The following is a 23,486-nucleotide window of genomic DNA, read 5'->3' on the forward strand; positions in this document are numbered from 1 at the left end:
GAATGTCAACAAAACTAAGGAGAGTAAAATAGGATAGGAGAGGCGAAGAGGAGGTGGCTTATGGCCCAGCTCAATGTTAAAAGATAGGACTGGGCCCAAGGTCACCCAGATAGTCCCGCCCCTTCGCCCCTCCTAACTATTTTACTCTCCTTAAACAAAACAGTGCCGGTGGATTCGCAGCTTTACTGCTACGCAAAAGTAAACTCATTCTCTTTCGCAAAATTGCTCCTAATCTATATTTTTGCGCTAAAGAAAATAACAGCTGTCCTGGACAAGGCGAACGTCCGGTTCGCCTGCGAAGATTCTTCGCGGCAGTCGCTCACCATGTAAAAACATGGAGCGGCACTCGATCACCACTTGACAAACACGTTTCCCACGATGACAGAGAAACTCGACTGAAATTTTTTACTTTTAAAGCTATAATTATGGATGGAACTTATCTTTTGATAGGAATTATCGTTCTGCACTGCGTCCTCTTCTTCCTCGACGTGCTTTTCAAGGTATGTAATAATATTTTCTATTAAATCTATAAATCAAATTTACTTGAATTAAAATTTTTGTAATTTTTTCAGAGCTGCTGTCATCTTCCTTACGTGTACTTTGTACAAAAAACCGGTCTGGAAGTGAGTTTCCTGCGACTCCACTGGCACACGACGGCCTTCAACCGTCTCTTCCAGCAATGGTCCAACTGGCGGCCAAGACTGCTTGCCTTCTGGTTCAGTCTAGGCGTCATCGTGTCCCTCCCTCTGATGCCAGTGGCCGCTTTCCTTGTCCTCAGAGGCCTATTCGGCTCCATTCTGGACGGATCGAAAGACAAGCCTAGCGGTTTTGAATTGGAACCTGTGGTAAAATGCACATTATAATAATTAAAACTGCGTCTGTACATAATTTCTTGTCAATCAAAAGGTGCCAGGAATCAACCTGCCCATGAGCCAACTTGGTAATTACATGACAGCTCTTGCCATTGGAGGAATTCTCCACGAATTTGGACACGCCCTGGCTGCAGGAAGGTAGTAAATTTTGTAAACAGTTGAAATTAATACAGTAAATTAATTTTTGACCGACAGGGAAGGAATTTCGATTTTGGGGTGCAAAGCTCACCTGATTGTAGTGCTACCGGTTGCAGCCGTTGAAATCAGCACTCAGCGCATTAATTCGTTAGCCACTTGGCGCCGCCTTCGAATATTGTGTGCCGGCGTGTGGCACAACGTTGTCTTGTCCCTGCTTGCACTCATGCTGCTCTACGCAATTTCCCACTCGCATCTTTACAAACTTGACCAGGGTGTTGTTGTGACCAGCGTCGACCCTGTAATTCTCACTTTTCAATTCCTAAATTTAATTTAAAAAAAATAATGAACGTATAAAAGTATTGATTTATAAATTAATAAAGTAATTGTATCTTTTTTATTGTTGTAATATATTTATTGGAATTTTCAGAATTCAGGAGTTGCTGGCCCATCAGGCCTTTTATACGGAGACCACATAACAGGCCTAAACCACTGCAAAGTGCAGGACAAAGTTAGCTACCGCAACTGCTTGTACAAGGCTGCCAAGCAGTCTCAGACTGACTATTGTGTCCCTGTTTCGTTCACTAACAGGAATACGCAAACGACGACAGACACCCCTTGCTGCTCTGGCGAAATGCTCCAGCACTTGTGTTTCCACAACAGAAACAAAGCTGGAGAAACAGCAAGGTCAGAATAACTTAACATGCTAGTTTTTATTAAATAAAAATTTTGTTCTGGGCAGGTGGTGCATGCAGGTGCGGGAAGTTGTGGAGGCGTCCATTCCGAAGCAGTCCGATGAGGGCTGTCCAGAGGGTTCGGTGTCCTTGACGCCCTTGATGGAGCCCAGCGCCCTCAACGGCACCAGACTGGTTGTCATCAAGCGGTCCAACCTGAAGAAGCCATCAGTTTTGTTCCTAGGGCTACCTTCCGAGCTGTACCACACAGTGGAGATCTCAAATTGGCTGCCAGCAGCGTCGTACCTCTCTCCCCAGTACCCAGAAATGTTTTACAATTTTTTCAGGTGATTTGATTGGACTTTCCTGATGTTGAGTAGAGAGTAAACAAGGTTTTTAAGAAGGCCCCTATGAAATGTAAACTGGCATAGAAATTTTAACCAAAGCATCTATTGGAGGTTTAATTTTTGTCATTTTGTTGAAATTGCCATAAGTTTTACTCTAGCATATTTTGAGTAAATATATTTTATGTAATATTGATAGATATGAGATCCATTTTAAATGGATTTTGATAAAGAAAAAGTTTAATCAAAATTAGTCCACACTGTTTTCAGCAGATGAACTTTGTTAAATTAACAACTGTTTTTATGACTCTTGATACTTTTAAAAAATATTTTATCATCTTTTCAAACTTACAATCTGTAATTTCTAGAATCTTCGATTATTTTTTTAGTTTTAAAATTTTTATTCAGAAACAATCAATCTAACTTTTAGAATTTTGTATTTTGCAGTTACCTGGCTGCTCTTTCGGCTGGACTTGCCCTGCTGAACATGCTGCCGTGCTATGGATTTGATGGCCAGCACATCATGTTCCTTTTGTCTGAGGTGGTGTTGGGCTGGTGTGGCGTGCGGTCTTCCACGATCACATCCATGGTGGCTGGTGGCTTCACCGCCGTCGGAACGAGCTGCCTCTTGGCCTGGCTCTTTACGGCTATCTGCAAAATCATCCCCATGTAGCTGCAGCCCCTCAAAGGTAAAACCTTTCCTGACTTTGGAATTAAATACAACTCTCAAGTACTGAACACAAACCTGAATTTCTATGCCGTTGATCATTCTTTCAGTTCAAGCTGAAACCTTTTTTATCATTTATAGAAGAAAGTTTCTTCTACTTGAATGTATTGTTTACTTTTTAAATTTACCGATTCAAATTAACATTCATTAATTTTTTTTATTCGTGATAGAAAAAATAGCCTCTTTACCATGAAGTTTAGTGACGCGCAGTTTTGCACGCTCTCCCGGAAAGAGGGACCAACTTAATTAGCTGAGCCGAGGGCGGGCGGCCCCTTTGAGGCTCGAAGAGGCAAGTGCCCCGATTCTTCCTCCATCAAAGCCACTCTTCTCCTTCAGTCTGTTGCCTCCTAATTCCAACTCGTCTCAACGCCCGAAATTCATTTTCAAATTTTGATTCAAGCCAAATGAAAAATGCGTCTGTCACGAAATTCGGAAAAAACGGGCATCGCGTTTCACATGTGTGCGCCACAGAGCGGAAAACAACAAAGACTTTTTCAGGGGCTCGTTTTCTCCTCGCTGCTTGCCTCTTAATTGCTTGCGCGTACACATACATCATCTCCACATCCAGCCCATGTGGTTGCGTAAAAAAACGCGCGTTCCGGCAAATAATACACCATGAATGTGTACAAGTGTACTCTGCTTTTTAAACTAACCGCCTTGTTTGATGTGCGGTCGCCGTTTACCAACTCGTAAATATATCTTTAATACGATCAAGGGCTGAAAAGACGCGTGTAAAATTTATTTTTTCAACTAATGATGAGTACGAATAAGATTATGTTCTTTGTTATTAACTTCAAAATTACAAGATTTTGTTTAATTTCATAATTTTTAACAAGAGTGGGCAAGTCACAGTTGTGTGCTGGAGGTCGGTTTCAAAAATCAACAACTTCTGTGCTTAATTTAGTTAATTGATATTTGATCCCGGCGGGTGTAAGACAATACTGAAAATGAAAAAACGTTTCCTCCGAGCGCTCGAGCAGACTATGCCGCACATTGTTTCCTCTTCATAAGCGGGGTGCGCGCATCTGAAACTGAAACTCGAGATTTCCAAGTCTTCCAATTTACGTCCGAGGAGAAAAGCGACACACGCGCACATTTTTAGGAAATATGAAAGGAAAATCCTCACATCTCAGCGTTTTGTTTAATTTTATTTTTTCGTTCGGCGCCGAAATTATTTTCCTCACACGATCAGTAAGTAAGAGAACAATTTATTAAATAATAAAAAATGCCACAGTTTTATGACAACAAAAATACACAATACAAACGTGTATTAGAAGCACTTTAAGTTAAACCTACGTATTAGCGGCGTTTAAATTTATATTACTTATTAAATATATTAATTATAACTTTGCGACAAGGAATTTGCGAAGATATATTTATAGGGACAAAAATAATTCGCTGCCACCGTCGTTTTATCACAAAGTATTTACCACAGTTAATGTACATAAATAATACTCTCTCGGTGCAGCTTCAACAGTTAATTAATTCAGTTATTAAAAATAACAATTAATCCCCCAGGGAGAATTTTGCTAGCTTACATTTGACATACATCGACAATACTTTGATTTGATTTATTTGCGTTTGGGTTAATTTGAAGACTAAAAATTGAAATTAAGACACAGAAACTGTTTGTGCTATAAAAAAAAGAGTCTCATCAACTTAAAAACGGTTTTTTATGGAGATTTATTTTTAAATACTTAGAGACGTCAAAAGGTAGCTTTTATTTCCTCAAAGGATTTAATTTTCAAGTTTTTCACCTCAAAATCTACCAGACAGAAATTAATAAAAATTCAATAGAACCTTAAAATTTGCATTGAAATAATTTATTCATAAAACAAAAGTTTTGATTGCGCTAATGAGACGCGTGGTGCGTTCAAAAAATGCTTCAAATCGAATCTGTTCTTTTATGATACCCTTGAATTGCCTTGAATGGAGCAGAATTCTAGAAAAACTTCAGTTAAAAAAAGCAGTCTTCGTTGAAAGATAATTATTACAATGGTTGATGAAAAATTACTTATTCCATATAGTCAGTAGGAGAAAATGAAACCGTTTGCTTGTTGCAATGAAAGTTTAAAAAAAGTCCAAAATGCAAAAAAAGAAGCTGTTGAAGGTGGTCAGAGCGAGGTGGTTTGGGGTTGAAGGGGCCCCTGGTGGCCGACGACGGGGCTGCAGCCCTGCAAGTACATGTAGTAGTTGCCGCAGTGTTGTCGCTCGAGCTGTTGCTGTTGCTGGGAGGCGCGCAGAATGTCGTGCACCGAGTGCGAACTGGGCCACGCGGACATTCGCGAGCCGGGGGGACACATGATGGGCCCGGGGACCACCTTGGGGCTGCCGAAGGGCGACGAGTAGGCGGTGGGGGAGGTCGAAAACAGGGTCGAGTAGATGGAGGGGGCCGAGGCGGGGTGCGGTGACGGTGGCGCCGCTGACTGTGGCGGCGTCGGACTCGAAGGGGCCACCTGCACCAGAAAAAAAGAAAAAATAACACTCAGGGTTTAATTTCAATTTTAGCTTGTTGGAGGTTGAGAAAAGACTGGTCTGTTTTTAAAAAGCTGAAGCAACGTTCGCTCATCGAGGAGGTTGGTACTGTCATAGCCGCCGTTGGTACTTTGAAACCTGAAGCGGCCATCACAGTATCAATCGTAAAAATTCAAAATTAAATTCCTAAATGATGTAAAAAAATCCTCTTAAAAACGGATGGCAAAGTTTTTAAATTTTAGGGCCAATTAAATGAGCAGTTTTTAAATGTTTTTAGTTTTGATTTTTACCGAACCAACAGTAAGAAACTTTTTTTCATAGAAAAAGTTTGGACAAAAGTCTTTGGAATTTTTATTTGCGCAACTTTTATTTCCAAATTTGTCCTATCATTAGAAAAAGAATCATTTTCGCTATAGGTTTGGAAAATTCTTTACAAATTGTTCATTCCCCAGTAAACTTAAAACATTTCCAAATGAAGTAAAAAAAAAAAAAAAATGCTCAAAATTGAAGAACCTTAACCTTCTTTGTAACATAACTATTCTTTTTTCACCTGTTCCCACAACGAACTTTATTACAAACTTGCAAAATGTGGAAAAAATCTCATTATCGTGGATGATGTCGGATGATGTAACTTTTCAATAAGCTCAATTTGATAGTTTTGTTCTCTTTTTAGATGTATTCATAAAAATTGTAAAAACTAAGGTGCTTTTGAAAAGATGAAATTTTATTTCAGTTAATGCCACCTGTATTTTTATGAAAAAACAATCTAAAATGAGAAGAAATAAGAAATGGGTAGAAATTTACCTTGTTGCGGAGAATGCGGCTGATGGAGCTGACCGAGGGCACGTTGAACTTGTCGCAGACCCCGTCGGCGAGCAGCCGGTCGCGGATTTCCCACGCGAAGATGCCGGGGTCTTTGGTCTTGAGTTCGCGAATGTAGCCGACGACCCTGGGCGTGGTGACGCGGGGCTTGCTGCCCCCGATGGCCCCGGGCAGGATGGAGCCCGTCTCGTGGTAGCGGGCCAGAATCTTGGACACGCAGCCGTGCGAGACGCGCAGCTGCCGCGAAATGTCGCACGGACGGATGCCCAATTGCGCCAACTCGACGATCCGCAGCCGCACCGCGTTCGGCAGCGGCCGCCCGTTCACAAACACGCCGCCCAATTGATTCACCTCGCCGTACTGCTGCAATTGCGAGTCTGCAAAAAAATTAACATTTTAATTAAAACAAAACGAGAATCAAATTTTTTTAATGAATTAATTTTTGAAAATAATCGATTTTTCATATAAATTTTTGGTGATTTTCCTTTTTTAATAAAAAAATTTAAATAGGGATTATTTATCAAAAGAAATAAAAACTTCATTCGGACAAATTGTGCATAAACTGGTAACTTTATAATTAAACCTAATTAATTAAGGTACCTGGCTGATTGCGTTTTAAAATTTCCAACTAATTTCCAAATATAAAAATTACTAAAATTTCTTTTACAAATATGATAATTTGGTTTTAAATAATTAAGAGCTGTTTTCCACTTTTTCACCAAATATTTAAGATTTTCTCTGCTCCAGTGATTGTTGTCAGTTATCAATAAGCCAATATTTATTAAAAAGCAATATTCAAATTTCAGAGGCTCCAGTGGATTTAAAAAAAAAAAATCATTCCGTTTTACCCATAAATTTATTCAAATTTGGTTCTAACTAAGTAAAGGTTTCATAAAATTTTAAGTTTGCTTTTGAACTTATTAAATAAAATTGTTTGAAAACTTTTTTGGAAAACTTAAAACGACCGTTTTTCTTTTTAAATTCTCATTTTTGATAAATATTTTGCAACTTTTATGATAGAAAGTCAGTATAATAAAATGCTTTCCATATTAAGTTTAATTTTTAAATACGAATTAATTTAAAACATATTTTTTATTTCATAAATGGAATAAATTTCTCACTTAGATATTAATATGATTAATATCTTCATGCACTTAATGCAAGTGCAGCTATGAAATTTTGTATAAATCTTGTGACCCATTTGTCCCATATTGCATATTGTTTAATTTTACAAAAACAACACGAAGTCACGTTTACCTGGCGCTTTCATAAGTAAACAACTGTGTAGTGCTTTAATTTTTGTTTTTATTTGCGTCGCAAAAGAGGCGAGCAACTAAAATAAACTCGCACTTTTTTCTACCGATGAGTGTGGCCGCGCGCGAGGTAAATTTAGTAAAAGATTCTGCGTGAGAATTCGGCTGCGGCAATCTGGGCGCGTATCAAAAAGTGACACTTGAGTGGCGTTTAGTCAAATTAGCCAAGCCTCGTGAATGCATCTTTTCTCGGAGGGACGTTCCGCGAGCGGCTGTCACCGAAACGAAAGGAAAATAGGGAATGACACGCATCCGGCGTTCGCGCTTTGTGCCCAAAAGTTCCGAACAAGAAGGCTCTGGTTTCACCGTCAGACAGACTCACAGCCGTCTATCAAACGCCACCCTCTGATGAAAATGTGAAAACCCAAAAAAATTATAATTAATAACACATTTTCATTTGAATTTGAAATTAAAATGAATTTTGATGATGCCAATTTTTTTTTATTAAAAATTAAATTTTTTAATTTTTTGATGAAATAAAATGAACACCTCAAATGCCGAAAGGATCCAAAACAACATCTATGCAAGAACCTATTATAGAATATTTTAACTGTGTAAAAATTCATCAAAATTGTCATTTTACTTGATTTTCATATTAAATATGTTACTTCTATTAATAAATTCATTGATTATATTAATTTCTTGATTCTGGATTTGCAAAATTTGGAGTGATTTGGAGGAATTAGAGCATAAAAGATTTTGAAACGGGTCGACGAGTTTTTCAAACAATTTGACGAGAAACGAGCGGAACAAGAAAACGCCTCCCGACTTTTGGAACATATTTGAGGACAAACAGACGCAGGGGTTAGCACAGCGGTCTAAATCAGGGCAAAGAGCGGGAGAGTGGAAACTGTCCAGAGTTGAAACTGTCCAGGGGTTGAAACCGTCCAAAAGATGGAGGATTTACAAAAAACACACCCTTATATGGGGAGGAGTGAATTGCGAGGGCATGACCAAGAATAGTGAGAAATGGAATCGTATATAATATATTTTGAGAGGGACAAATAATCGATTGCAATGATGTAATTATTTATATTTTTTATTGCTTTCAATATTGGACAGTTTCCACCATTGAGTTGAAACTCTCCAGGGTTAGAAGTGGCACCGCTGTCGCTGGACAGTTTCACCTTCTGGGCAGTTTCAACTTGTAAATAATGCTGCTAATTGTTATTTTCCAGTACTGGACAGTTTCCACCGTTGCGTTGAAACTCTCCACGTTTACAAGCGGCAACACTGCCGCTGGACAGTTTCACCTTCTGGAGAGTTTCAACTCTTGACAATTAAATCAATCAGGTATATTTTCTCGGACAGATTCACCACAACGGTTGAAACTGCCCAGCAGTAACCTCTGCAGGAATGATTTAACTTTTATTTTATGTCACATTGATATATCAATAATTTTAAAATAATAAATAATAAAGTTTAAAAGTTCATTTACAGTGAGCTATGATGAACTATTTAAATAAAAACAGAACTCGTTTAGTTTAATTAATAATGATATAATGATTATCATTTTTGTGCAAAAAAGTGCTGTTTAAACATACTTTTTATATTCAAATTTCTTATGGGTTGTAGTCATTTATCAGTTCTCATAAGAATAAGTCTCAATCGCTCAATTTGAGCTGTGCAACCTTGGGAAATAAAATTATTTTCTCATAAAAACAGCCAGAAAACAAAAAGACAAGTGCGCAACACATATACCTGGCTCGCGAACAACAAGGCGCCGTGGGGCCGGTGATGGCGGTCAGCTGGGCCACCCGCGGCCGTCTGGGGTCTTTCAATCTCTCTATTGAAAACCCCCAGATTGATCAACATTGTCTCAAATAATCATTGAAAAAGTGCTCTGGCTGACAACTTCTGCAGGTTGTGCGAGAGAAAGAAACACTTTAGTTAACATGGGCCTGCAAGGTGTAAACAGGAATTTTTCTCTTAGCCTGTGATTCAATTCTCTGTTTTAATTAAATAAAATGCGGTTGAGCTCTCATTTAAAAAATTAATGCACCTTCATTCTCACGCAGAGCAGAATCAAATTTAAAACTTCCATATTGGTCAATTATCTAGCGCGGTGTGCAATTTAGCTTTTAGTCGTAATTAAAACAATTTTAATTGCTCTCAAACTTTGATTTTTTTACAATTCGTTTGTCATTTATCTAATTTAAAATATTTAAATTGTCAAACATTTAAAATGCCAAATAAATAAATATAACATTGTTAAAACTCCATAAATATTTATAAAATATTCAATAAATTTGCAATATCTTGCGAATGTGAGAATATTCTTTTGAAATATCGAGTAAATATTTAAATCTATTTATTACATATAAATTTTAAATAATCTCTTTGTTATACTTTTAAAATTCACTTTTTTTCGATTTTTATCAAATTTTTTCGATTAGCATAAAATCTTAAAGTTCAATTATGTAGGTTCCAGATAAAGTTACCTAAAAACTTTTGATACAAAAGTTGATGGTAAAAAGAAAATTGAACCCCTTTTTCAAAAATGAACATTTTATTTTAATTAGGAGCAAAGTTATAAAAATTTGAATTCTCGCTTCCAAGTGATCTAAAATCTCGGCTTCACTCTGCTATAAGCGTACGGCTGCTTTTTCGCGCCGCTAGAATTGGGCGTGACAAATGTATTAATTGCTGATTTCTCATCTCCCATTAAAGCAGTGAGCTCCAAATTTTATGGATGTTTTCATTTTTGCCCTATCTACTTCTACAAATTTTTTGAAAAAATTCGTTGTCAACGCGAGCAAGTTATTAAGAAAAAACTTAAAAAATTAGCATATTTTGCTGAATACTGTACTTTCTTTTGTACCAAAAAATGTTTCAAAAATTCAAGATATGTGGCACATATTTGCGCACAAAATTCTGTTGCAGAGCAATTTATAACCCTTTTTGTTTTTTTAATATTAAATTCGAAGCGAAAAAAAACGCGTCAAAAATGGAAAACTATTGAGCGTGTTATTAAGAAAACTGCTGGTCAGAATTTTACAAACAAAACGTTTACCATTCTAGAATAAACGTCTCTGGATAGTAAAAGAAACTTTTTTCAAAAATTTATCAAATATCCACATTTTTTAATTTTAATGACACTTAAATATTATGAAAAATTTGAGAAAAACAGGCAAAGTAAAAATATTTATTTAGAATTTAATGATGCACGTTTTATAATTTTGCTGCGTTAAGAACAATTGCAAATAATTAAAAACAGAAATGGATTTTTGCAGCAATCAGCTGATTCCACAGACCGCAGGAGAGACGAAAAAGATTTTTCTTCCTTTTACTGCCTCTCCTGGAAGATCTTTTTCGCTCAGCGCACGAACCCTTGGGCTATTTTTATTGTTTCCTTTGTGTGCGCCTATATGCCTCATAGACTGCATTTCTGGCTCGCTCACAACCTCCCCTTGGAGCAAGAAATAGGTCGCAAACAACAAATTATACAAAGGGTTGAATGAGCTGCGCTTTGCCACCTTCGCTCAGGCACAACAAAATTACAGATTTCTTACTCAGAGACGTACACAAATTTTGGATACTTCATTTATAATTTAACCTTTATTTGCCGCGGGAGAGAAAATCTACGAGACTATTAATAGTGAACCTAAAGCCCTTCAGTGATTTTTAACTAAACCAATTTATGTAAACGCAACGGAATGTAAAATAATTCACAATAAAGTAATTAATAGGCCTCAGCTTTTTAATTTGAGTGGGATTGAAATCAATCTCGTTTTATTAATAAAAAATATAAGCATGCATAATGTTTTTATGGCAGGTATTTCCCAAACATAAAAATCCAAATTTCTTGTTAAGTTTTCAGAAAACACCACGTTTCACCCTTTTTTGATTATATTCACAATATTAGTTGCAACCTCATATTTATATGGTATTTTCAAATTTTGCTTGTATAAAATTTAATGCTTTACTCATAGTTAAGAAACTGCGTTACGCCCCACCAAGCATCTCCTTTTGACAATACCTGAAACTTTTTGCACCCTGAAGTCCCTGAATAAGCCCGCCCCCGCGTCAGCACCATAAACCATAAGGGATATATGGGAACGAGATCACCCAAATATGTCACCGAAATATCACTCAATTTATTTTCTGGGAGTAGCAGAGGGGTGAATCTGTCCAAGAAAATATACCTGATTGATAATAGTCAAGAGTTGAAACTCTCCAGAAGGTGAAACTGTCCAGCGGCAGTGTTGCCGCTTGTAAACGTGGAGAGTTTCAACGCAACGGTGGAAACTGTCCAGTACTGGAAAATAACAATTAGCAGCATTATTTACAAGTTGAAACTGCCCAGAAGGTGAAACTGTCCAGCGACAGCGGTGCCACTTCTAACCCTGGAGAGTTTCAACTCAATGGTGGAAACTGTCCAATATTGAGAGCATTAAAAGATACAAATAATTACATCATTGCAATCGATTATTTGTCCCTCTCAAAATATATTATATACGATTCCATTTCTCACTTTTCTTGGTCATGCCCTCACAATTCACTCCTCCCCATATAAGGGTGTGTTTTTTGTAAATCCTCCATCTTTTGGACGGTTTCAACCCCTGGACAGTTTCAACTCTGGACAGTTTCCTACCACTCGCAAAGAGCACACGTGCTGCTCATTAAAAGCGTGCACCCATTTATTAGACACGGGGGCGAAAAGTGCATCTTTCGCTTTAACTATTTGCGGTTTGGCTCTGGTCGGGACGCAATAATAAAGTGGCCAGAAAATAGCTCGGCTGCATGAAAGCTGCCTTTTGTTAACAATAATAATGCGCCGCGGTCAGAAAAGCGAAAAGGAAACGCTTATCTCTCTCCTAGCTGACCCTCTCTTTCATCGCGCACTAATTTTACGAGCTGCCATTTTTTTCTCGCTAAAGTTAATTGCCCAGGCGCGGGTGATAAATGCGTTGGTCTGTGTAATCGGCGCGAGTGCAGCTGCATTAAATCTCCGTGACCTTTGGCCCAACTTCGTCTTCAACAAGCCATGAATAGCGCGACGCTGTTGATTCCAATTTGAAGATCGTCATTAAAAATGAAAAATTCTGCCAAATTAGAGGAGCATTTTATGCTAAAATGTTTTCTTATTCAATTAAATCAAATACTGCTATTGATGTTGAAAATATTTTCTCTACTATCTAATTGATTCAATAATAAGGCTGTTTTATAAAACTATAGTTTTCTTTCTAATGTATTATTAAGTTTCAAATATTTTTCATAAAATGCCGTTTATCTAGTTTTCTTATGCTTGAAATTGTGTTTGTATTAAAATTAACAATGTTTTCGTCTAATTAAGTATTTTTTTTTTTAATATTAGCTATTTTTCTTTGAAAAAAATCGCATTAAAATGTTTTCAAGGAGAAATAAATCAAATTTTGCTCATTTAGTCTGCATAAAAAATCTCTGCCATTCCAAAATAAATAACAAATTGACAACAATCTAATAATTGCCAATTTTAATTCAAACTTGTTTGGGTTTTTTTCTTTTAATTAACCAATCTAAAATAGTTTACTTTTCTCATGATAAGCGTGTCAGAATTAACTTTTCTAATGTTTAAAAAAAAAAATTATATTAATAATTTCAATCTGGAGGAGAGGAGCAAAGTGATTTTGATGAGCGATGGAGCTCATGAACCTCAAATCGCACGGTTCACTGCGCGCACCACCGCTTACTTGCATCTCTTCCTTTCCATACAGAAGTTTTGGAGAAAAAATAAGTTTTATTTGCGCTCAAAATAGTGGAAAATGCGTTTGTTTGTTGCAAGAATGTTGTGGCGCGGCGGGTTGCAGCGCAAATAATTGAGAGGCCGCGGACGTGCTCGAGCTCTGAATTAAATGGGCGATCTCTTCGTGGTATTTGGACGGGTGGTGAACCGAGTTTGTCGCTCCCTCCGTCCCTATGTAGCGTGTCCGGCCGAGATAAATCGACTCTCTCAATCTTGTCAGCAGCGAGTCGCGCAGCCAACTTTCAGCCCAAGCACACAAAACTCATTTGCCCTCTTTAATTGTACCAAAAATTTGAGATTCCGTGTTCGGCCGCATCCTGCAGTTTTGTCTCAAACGTCGGCAACACTTTGAGAAATTGACAATCCGTGCGATTCTGAGAAGTGAGAAATTTCTGTTTACCAAAACTTTAGGCGTAACCGTGACTTTAAAATAGCTCTGATTTGTTCGCAGCTAAACTAGGAGTTCTGAAAGAGCAAATTTTCTTTGGCCATGAAACTCTCACCAAAATTTTGTCTGATCAGTTAAAAAATTGAAATTTTTACCAGCATTATTTTAGGGTTTCAAACATTTTTTAAGCTGTATCAAATATTATTTCTCAAGCTTAAAAAAATATGTGTTTAATTAACAATTAAAATAATTTCAAACCATTTATATAAATCTGTCCAAATCTTCCTATGTTTTTATTGTGAAAAAATTGTGTAAATTACACTGGAATCAAGCGGGATATTAAAATTAAACTTCTTTTAAAATAGCTTACAATTAGTAATAATAAAGGTTAATTAAAATAAATTCAGTCTCGCTTCTGCTCTTTATACGTATTTTTTTTGTTAAAATATATCTTCATTCTTATAAATAGGAGCGTCACATTTTTATAACGGAGAATGGGAAAAAAATGTTGGTGACAAAAATAATTACGAGCTAGTCCTGCCGCGTCATTGTGTACGCAGTCATGCCTGCTAATAGGATTGAGTGGCGATGTCGATTTTGTTTGACCGAATCTGGCTAAGTCGCTTCTGGTGTTTAAAAGTAATTGGAGACGAGCAGGAGAGACATATTAGTCTCGAGTATTTGGCAAACACGCGCTACTCTTTTTGATGAGAGAGATGACGAGAGAAAGAGCCGCGTTCCGTAATGATATGTACGCACAAGGGTCATGGGCTTGGATTTTGTTTTCTCAGGCCAATTGGGCAACGCCTTCGGTGTCTTACTTTTACAGTCGGCGATGACGCGACGCGCACTTGAATTCGTCGCGGCAGCTTTTAAATATATTCACATGCGAAATTTACAATTTTCTCCATAACATTAGTTTGTTTCAAGAGGAAAAGGAAAGTTTATAATCCTTGATTAAAAGTTTACTTAAATTTACTTTACAAGCGTTTGATGTAAAAGAGGCTAAAAGCAGATTTGAGAATATTTTATAATTTGCATCCTTTGTTAGGGAGAACAATTAGGGGATTTTTCAATAGAAATGTAAATATAATTTTTCACAAAATAAAAAAATTGTACATAAAAAATCTAGCCAACGGAGTAACAAATTTTTCTCATTTGACAAGTTCTATATTAAATTAATGTTTAATTTGTATAGAGTGTGAATGGCTGAAAATTTAGAATGATATTTCCTTTCAATTCTTTTTATAAATTTTTTATAAAAAAGTTTCATTTTTCAACTTAATCTTACAGAGAATTATATTATAAAATACAATTTTTACTGACATTTGAGCGCTGTTTTAATAGAATATAAATTTAAATGATTCTATATTTCAGCGATTCGATAATTTATATAAGTATACCTGACAGTAATAATTGTAAAAAGCTGTTTTTGAATTTTCTTTCATGAAATGAGCAAGATAATAACAATAAGAATCTCAATGAAGAAGTGAAAAGAAGAAATTTATGAAACTCAGAAAATGCCATAAAAATGAATAATTAACGTGGCATTATTATTATTTTTACACTGACAAACTTCAATTTTGATAACAGTAGTTTGATACAAGCACTTCCATTATGCCACACATCTTGGAATGGAAAACGACTTTTATTGTATGACAAAATTCAGCTTCCCAAATTAAGTACATTGTTTGAAGATAGGCAACAAAAGCATCATCTGTGCAAAGATTTTGCATACTTTACAATTTTAAGTATTTTTTAATCTCATTCAAAAGTTGAATATTAATGGTATTGGAGAAACGTTTAACAGTTTTACGAGTTTCTTTAGCGTATGCTGAAGAGTCAAACGTGCACCAAAAGTTGATTCGAAAAATAGAAAAAACGTTAATATGTCCGAGGCGAACAAAGATTAAAAAAAAGTTGGTTTCATTATCAAATTTTAGAGTGATAAATCAATGAAAATTCATATTAACTACTTTAAATAATCATTGTGCTGTCTGGTGCTGACTTAGTTAGATTTATCTTTTTTGTGGATAAATTAGATAATTTTAGCACTCATGCATGTTAATTTTATAATGTTCTATAACAAGAACAAATTATAATTTAGCCTACAAGAATTTAATTTTTTTCAATTCCAGTAGCAGTTATGTTCTTAATATTGGTGACGGAGCAAATGTTTCAAAGTCTAAATTAATGAAGATTAATGAAGAAGAGGAATTCTCATTGATGATGATTTCTGTTGGGCGCCCCAAATAAAAAGTGGCGAGCAAACTACGCTCCGTAATAAGAGAAGTAAAGCTAACAAAAAGCAGACTGAATGCGGATTCATTGAGAACCGTCTATTTCTCTCTCGCATACTCGCATTTAATTTACGGGCTTGTGGCATGGGGCCACGGCACAATAACGCCCCTAAAATTATTACAAGAAAAACTACTCTTCATAATGGCCAGAAAAAATCAATTAAAAGTACATAATGAAAATGTCTTTAAAATTTGGAATGCATTACCGCTTGAGCTAATATTTGAACAGAACATTATTCTTCTTAAATATTTTGACGGAAACTTTGGTGCAAGGAGAACGCACAATTATTCAACACGCACGGCGCGAACCGACCCGCTAGTGATGCCTCTTAGCCAGAATATATTTCACGAAAGAACGTGGGAATTTATTATGCCGCGACTGTGGAACAAGTTGCCTGCCCGCTTTAAAAACTTTAACTCAATTAATACGGCTAAAGAAAACATAAAATTATGGTATCAAACCTTAATTCCTGACTGAAAAAAAATTGCAGTTCCAGCACACACATAAATTAACCCAAATATAAATGAAAACCTTTTTATTTTTAATTTGCAGCACAAATAAAACTAAAAATAGACATAATTATTGAAACAAAAAATTATGCAGTAAATCCTTAATACCAAAAGATATCAAAATCTGACCTTCCCCTACCCCAACCAAATCCACATCCTTTCTTAATCTTTTTCTCTCTTTTAGTTTTCAGCTTTGTTTGTCATCATCGCGTGGACCAAATTTAAGGATATGCCAGCAAAAAATGATGATTTTTTAAATAAAGTTGAACCCAAAAACAAAAATAAAAAAAAAAATTAATTGGGTGGTGCCTTCTGTACCACCAATAAAGGGCACAGGCCGACAAGACTTTGTCTTGGCCTGACCCTAAAAAAAAAAAAAAAAAAAAAAAAAAAAATTATCATTTTCGTCTCTTTCACTCAACAAAACTTTTTCAAGTAAATAGGTGTCTTTAGGAATATTTGTTGAAGGTTGGTTTTTCGCAAAGTAAATCGGCGGCAAAAAGCAGCCTGGGGGCGCGGTGCCGAATTGTCAATGACTCGAAAGAAAGAAAGTGGTCGAGGGTCGGACAACGGGGAGTCGGACGCGAATAAAAGAAAGCAAATTACCTGTATCCATGACGGCGGTCTGTCGGTTTTCGGTGTGTCGCGTGGTTGCAACAAAGCAAGTGGACTGGAATCGGCGCTAATCAGGCGTGCAGTGTGTGTGTCGGTCGGATGGACGGACGGAGGTGCGGGCGGCGCCGGACACGGTGCGCGCCGTCAGGCCAACCGCGAGCGGCGCCGCCGAGCCACCAATGGCGGCGCGCCGAGGGCGGGACTCGCGGCCAGCCAAGAAATAGAAACATGATGGCTGCCATGCCGGTCACGCGTGCTTTGCGCCGGCATTCCGATTAATGCAATAAATAGGCCGACTCATCCCCTCACCCAGTCTGTCGCCGCCGCATTTAAAGGAGGTCAAAAATTTCATATTTTTTCTCTGCGAGACGTCTTCTCATGAACAAAAATGATATTCCATGAGGTTGCGCGTGATAATTTTTTGCTTGTGCCACCAGAATCGGCACTTTTTTTCAATCTTGGCGCGCTGAGTTGCTGAACCACGGGGGCGCGGCTCAAGAGCCCTTCGCAGGCCGGTTCGGGCTTCTGATTGGCTGAGAGACTTTTACATGTGTATGGCCCTGCAAAAGTCGCGATCGGAAACTTTTGAGTGCCGTTTCAGACAAAAATAAACCATGTCTCGCGGCCGTATGCATAAAATTATTTATTTGGATTATTTAAAAACGTACTTTTCACGCTGCCGATGCGATAAGAGAGTTAAAAACCCGAAAAAATTGCCACGGACTGTGACCGAGCGGCCGCCAGAGAGCCGGGTCGGCGTAAAAATGAGGTCGTGGGGGCGAAATAAGACTTTGAACAAACCAATTAAACCCTACCTGAGTCAGGATACTATATTTCCGAAGTCGCCTGGTCATCCTCAGGCCCCAAGAGTCCTCCCTGGAACGAAAATCTGCGACATATACGCGAGGCGACTCCGGCGGCGGGTCCTTCTTGGCGAAAACAAAGCACGCGTCACGCGGCAGACACGAGAACCTCCAGAGGGAGAAAAAGCGACGGAAAGCAAAGTGATAGAAAATTCTTATTTCCACATTAATTCTAATATAGCACTGGCATGAATTATTTTTTTCTGCAAAAATCAGAAAAAAAATTAGCAATTTTTTGAAATTTTTTTATTTCAAATTGTGTCACGGGTTAAGAAGAAACATAAGGGTTTGCTAAATCTGCTGCCATAAAAAAAATTATTATTTTAGAGAAAAACAATAAATTACAAAGTTGTTGACAAAGAGCTATTCTATCATAATGTCCATAATAACTTTTTTGTATCTTGATTTGTTCTCTACAAAAAAACGCTTTAAATTTGAAATTTGAAAATTTCACCTTGAAAAAAATTTTTTGGAATTTATTTGAGATGGCCAATCGATCTTTCGTTTATTTTTGACCCAAGAATTTAATTTTTATTAAAATATTCTCAGCTGCATTCATGTAAGATAGGATTTTTCAAAGAGTGCTGAAGCGCCAAGTCAGGCGACTGACATGATACATTACTTATGCTCGTAATTCACAAACGGCTGAGAATTAGTCAATAAAAATTAAATTCTTGGGTCAAAAATAAACGAAAGATCGATTGGCCATCTCAAATAAATTCCAAAAAATTTTTTTCAAGGTGAAATTTTCAAATTTCAAATTTAAAGCGTTTTTTTGTAGAGAACAAATCAAGATACAAAAAAGTTATTATGGACATTATGATAGAATAGCTCTTTGTCAAGTAATTTATTGTTTTTCTCTAAAATAATAATTTTTTTTATGGCAGCAGATTTAGCAAACCCTTATGTTTCTTCTTAACCCGTGACACAATTTGAAATAAAAAAATTTCAAAAAATTGCTAATTTTTTTTCTGATTTTTGCAGAAAAAAATAATTCATGCCAGTGCTATATTAGAATTAATGTGGAAATAAGAATTTTCTATCACTTTGCTTTCCGTCGCTTTTTCTCCCTCTGGAGGTTCTCGTGTCTGCCGCGTGACGCGTGCTTTGTTTTCGCCAAGAAGGACCCGCCGCCGGAGTCGCCTCGCGTATATGTCGCAGATTTTCGTTCCAGGGAGGACTCTTGGGGCCTGAGGATGACCAGGCGACTTCGGAAATATAGTATCCTGACTCAGGTAGGGTTTAATTGGTTTGTTCAAAGTCTTATTTCGCCCCCACGACCTCATTTTTACGCCGACCCGGCTCTCTGGCGGCCGCTCGGTCACAGTCCGTGGCAATTTTTTCGGGTTTTTAACTCTCTTATCGCATCGGCAGCGTGAAAAGTACGTTTTTAAATAATCCAAATAAATAATTTTATGCATACGGCCGCGAGACATGGTTTATTTTTGTCTGAAACGGCACTCAAAAGTTTCCGATCGCGACTTTTGCAGGGCCATACACATGTAAAAGTCTCTCAGCCAATCAGAAGCCCGAACCGGCCTGCGAAGGGCTCTTGAGCCGCGCCCCCGTGGTTCAGCAACTCAGCGCGCCAAGATTGAAAAAAAGTGCCGATTCTGGTGGCACAAGCAAAAAATTATCACGCGCAACCTCATGGAATATCATTTTTGTTCATGAGAAGACGTCTCGCAGAGAAAAAATATGAAATTTTTGACCTCCTTTAATTAATAAGCGTATTTTATCTGTGTATATGTAACTTTTGTCAAGGAAAATTCAGAGAAAAATTTAAAATTAATTCTGCGCGCAATTAGCAAAAGAAAATGTTTAAATTCCGAAAAGAATTGAATTGATTGTCTCAAACGTGATTAATTAATATGTAATGGAACACAAACAAATATTCACACTCACTTGTACGAGCAAAGTGCGCCTCCAGCGCTGCCGCCAAAACCGCCATGTGCACCAAATCGCCTGCGGCAATTCGCCAAAAGTCGGCACAGCAGCGCGACCGCCGACTGCCAGCCGTCGCCCGTCGTCCACGGCCGAGCCACACCGGTCAGACGCGACGCGCCTGACGCCTAGAATCCGCGAAAGTCACCAAGAATTGCGAAAAATTTGCATCACTCACCTGTTCGCCGGTCATGCGAAAATCGTCTGCTGCAGCACTGCCAACACAACTCCAAGGAAGAGAGCAGTGCTACCAACCAACTCCGTAATGCGGCTGCATGCGACCACGCCTCCGTCAGACACAAACAAAAACAAACACCTCGCCGCTCGCCAAAGTCACGAATCAAACTTTCCGTCCATCGCTTCTCTTTTGCTCACTGGACGGTGTCCGAAAAACAGGCCAACATGGACAACATTGACCTGAGGCGTCTGGCCGACGAATTGGCAGCCCGCATCCAGAACAGACTTCTCGCAGCCCTCCCATCGCGAGAGGAAATTCACGGCATGGTCCTCTCCACCTTGATGACCGCCCAATAAGAGGCACCACCACAGCAACTTTGCTCACCCATTGTAAATGTACATACACACACACACACACTTAAATTTAAGTTAAATCAAAATGTAACTAGTCTCAAAGCCAGAATTGAAAGAGACAAAGAAAAAAAAATATGAATAATCTTTGCAAAATGTTTTACTTTGATAATTTGCATCTCTTTCTCTCCCATGTGGCCCCTACAGGAACGCCGCCCAGACGAGAGATCGAGGTCAAGGTCGACAAGCCCCTCCAGGAGGCCGAGCCCCAGACGACACCCTAACAACTCGCTGCAAAGCCGGCTCGGGCCCCGGAGACGGAGTGCTTCCCAGTCCTCGGGTCACGTCCGGAAGAGAACCTTGAGCGCCCTGAGGACGGGACGCTGAACCAGGGGGCACTGACGTGACTCTCCCTTAGGCCGGCCATCGACCTGGCCGTCTACGGACCGCCGAGAGACTGACCGCCGCAGATTCAACATCGCGAGCACTACGTAATTTTAATTAAAGGCCATTCCATATTTAAATAAAAATAATTTAGAGAGTCCTGTATACGTTTAAAGCCAATTCCCGCCGAACATTTGTAAAAGCCGCGTTTGACTGAAAAAAAACTTAAACTCAAAAAGTTCTCGAGCGCGCCTACTTCCGCGGCGCCACTGACTTCCGCGTCCCTACCTGGCGTGCTGACGCCAGGTTGGGCGCCAACGGACAAGTCAGACAGCCTGGGAGACTCAAGCCGTTCAGACGTATATCACTTTTGCTCTAAAACCGCCATATTGCCCAACCACACTAGCATCACAACTCCGGTAATAATTCTCAATAAGCCCAAATCACCCCTTTTAAAGACTCTCTCTCATTTAAATTAAGTAATTTTAATTAATCAGGCCTACCCTTAGTGGAAGTTTCCGACTATTAACTCCAACTAAAAATTGGAACCACGAAATCAGTTGGATATTTAGTTGGAAAAATAGTTAAAATTTTGTAGAATTTTTAGTTGGAAATTTAATAATTTTTTGGTTGGAAAAATAGTTGACTATAAATAGTTGTGTTTTCAGTTGGGAAAATAGTTGGAAAAATAAGATTTCTCGTTTCGAAAAATGCCACACAGATGCGTGGCTATTTATTGTCACCTAAAAATATATAAAAGATGATCAATTTTTATTTTTGTTACTCACAGAAAACCAATTGCGCTTAAATTGATCTTAGTTTGCGCTTCCTTACCACTTGCTTTTAGAAATACGCTTCAATTGAGCTTCATATGCGCTTAGTTTACCATTTATTTTTTGAGTTACTTCAACTTATATTCGACATAAGTTTTACTACGCTTGAATTGCGCTTCAAATACTTTTCAGTTGTGCCTTCAAAGACCTTCCTCCCCTACTCTGAGATAGATACTTTTCTTAACCGCTTAATTTGCTTTTCAGTTGTGAAAGATGTACTTCATGTGTCTTCTACTTGTAAAGACCGCTTAAAATACTTTTGAGTTAGCTACGTCCCAAGCTCAAGTCTTGCAACCTCTTGTATCTGCCCTTTCCTTTACTTTTCAGTTCTATTTTGTGCTCAGCATTTATATATTTAAATACAATTGTTCAGTATAAATAAATTGTGAATTCTGTGGTACACACATGTTGAATATGGACATTAAAAATTAACTGAATAATTTGTAAATCAGATTATCGTGAGTAGTACCATTTATATGCTGCTATCAGAAATGAAAAGAATAAATATATTGTTCAGTAAAAATTGGTAAAAATAATCAAGTTCATAAAAAGAAATAATAATTGTAACTTTTTATAGTTGTTTTCATTCCCAAGAGATAAGATCTTGATTTTATTTTCAGCCGGAACAAAGAATGTAGCTTAAATAGAGATGGCTTATATCAATCAAAGTTCTTTAGTCTTATAAAAGGTCATAATTATTTTTTTTTAAAGCATTCATATAAATCTCAAGAAATTGTAGATTGTTAATGTTAAACCATCAATAGACCAAACTTACGAAACAAAATCTGATAAATTATTATTATGCACATTTAAATTCAGTAAATTCATAACTGAGACGTATGCAACATGCATAACAAGGGTGCATTGCCGTCTTGCCTGCGCATCAGGGAACGGGGGTGGTATTCTTTATTTTGTTCAAAATAGAATAATGCGAGCAAGTACCTGAAACGCCTGTTGGAGGAGCTGCCTCCGAAAGGTCGGATCCGATTTCTACCTGAGCGGAGGTTGCAACGCTGTGTGCTCATTCATTCTGCTTGCAATGCAGTTTCTTGCCTGACCGCCCTGACCCTCTGCGTTAGGGGAGCAAGCAAGCGAGAGATGCACAAAGGGAACAATAAAAATAGCTTCAGGGCTTATATCGCTTGCACTTGGCCCTCGCGCAAAATAGGAGAGCGCGCCGTGTGGATTTTCTCATTTTTCTACTCTCCTCACCTTACAAGTGCTGTTAAAAACAACATCAGTTGTTAATTATTTGCTACATTTCTATTTAAACCAAATTTGTGAGACTTGTATCATTAAATTACAATTTAAATTCTTTCATAATGGGATTTTTTCTAAAAAAATTAGTAGCTGCGATGAATAGCAAAATTTATTATTTTGAATGTATTGTAAAATAAAGATTTTTCAATTCAATATAATTCACTGCTTTGCACTTAAGCCCAAAACAGCGGCTAGTTTTTCTTAACGCTCGCTCCACCATTCTCTTGCAAGTCCAAGGTCGGCCCCTGACCACCCACCACCCTATCACTCTCGCTTCTAATCATATTTGCATAATCCTTTTTTCTAAGTTGTGGAAAGAATCAAAATTTTCTTTCAATTGGGAAATGATAATGACCAGATCTTTTAAATTATCATTAGAACCGTCATGTAATTTGTTTGTTTCACAGTAACCCTGCAGATTTCATCAATTATAAGATTAGATAAGATTTTTTTTGCATTCATTTGGGCAAATTAACAGTAGGCATAATAATACCACCAAAAACAAGTTGACCACCCATCGTAATACAAATTGTCATATAAATCTCCTTTTTATAAGTTTTTCAAATTTTATGGTTTGAAATGGTTTGAAAGTAAGTTTAATCTCATTTAAAATAATAATAATAATTCCTTTTAATGAGCATTAAGCATTTTTTTAGTCCCTTCTCATTTGAAATAACAATACTACTTGCAATAATAAAATTGTAGATTATTTTTATCATATATAAAATCTACGAAATTTTGCAAGTGGTTTTGTTTATTTCAAACTTTGAACCG

General features: G+C 37.6%; 2 protein-coding genes across 7 annotated transcripts; one reads left to right on the top strand and one right to left on the bottom strand.

Annotated features, from left to right (window-relative positions):
- The first annotated feature begins 40 nt into the window (after window positions 1–40).
- On the top strand, window positions 41–23,358 carry LOC132195966 (membrane-bound transcription factor site-2 protease). Of its 4 annotated transcripts, none has more exons than XM_059618298.1 (9): window positions 41–198; window positions 253–500; window positions 573–845; window positions 907–1,010; window positions 1,068–1,308; window positions 1,438–1,694; window positions 1,750–2,028; window positions 2,473–2,714; window positions 20,443–23,358. In XM_059618298.1, exons 2-8 carry the CDS (start codon window positions 426–428, stop codon window positions 2,696–2,698), a joined length of 1,455 nt encoding a protein of 484 aa, XP_059474281.1. In that variant the 5' UTR covers window positions 41–198; window positions 253–425; the 3' UTR covers window positions 2,699–2,714; window positions 20,443–23,358. The 4 variants fall into 4 exon arrangements, with proteins under 4 accessions (XP_059474281.1, XP_059474282.1, XP_059474283.1 ...); XM_059618299.1 differs by lacking the exon at window positions 20,443–23,358 and adding an exon at window positions 10,596–10,610; XM_059618300.1 differs by lacking the exon at window positions 20,443–23,358 and adding an exon at window positions 2,923–3,526.
- Window positions 3,882–20,571, bottom strand: LOC132195970 (paired box protein Pax-1). Of its 3 annotated transcripts, none has more exons than XM_059618309.1 (4): window positions 19,886–20,571; window positions 19,669–19,835; window positions 6,032–6,426; window positions 3,882–5,208 (listed from the first exon to the last, which is right to left on the bottom strand). In XM_059618309.1, exons 2-4 carry the CDS (start codon window positions 19,712–19,714, stop codon window positions 4,867–4,869), a joined length of 783 nt encoding a protein of 260 aa, XP_059474292.1. In that variant the 5' UTR covers window positions 19,715–19,835; window positions 19,886–20,571; the 3' UTR covers window positions 3,882–4,866. The 3 variants fall into 3 exon arrangements, with proteins under 3 accessions (XP_059474292.1, XP_059474293.1, XP_059474294.1); XM_059618310.1 differs by lacking the exon at window positions 19,886–20,571 and adding an exon at window positions 16,892–17,214 and having other exon boundaries at window positions 19,669–19,806; XM_059618311.1 differs by lacking the exon at window positions 19,886–20,571 and adding an exon at window positions 16,892–17,156 and having other exon boundaries at window positions 19,669–19,794.
- Window positions 23,359–23,486: the final 128 nt, after the last annotated feature.

This window comes from Neocloeon triangulifer, unplaced genomic scaffold, assembly GCF_031216515.1.
Source record: "Neocloeon triangulifer isolate White Clay Creek 2 clone unplaced genomic scaffold, ASM3121651v1 ptg000011l, whole genome shotgun sequence".
In the NCBI taxonomy this organism is placed as follows: Eukaryota; Metazoa; Arthropoda; class Insecta; order Ephemeroptera; family Baetidae; genus Neocloeon; species Neocloeon triangulifer.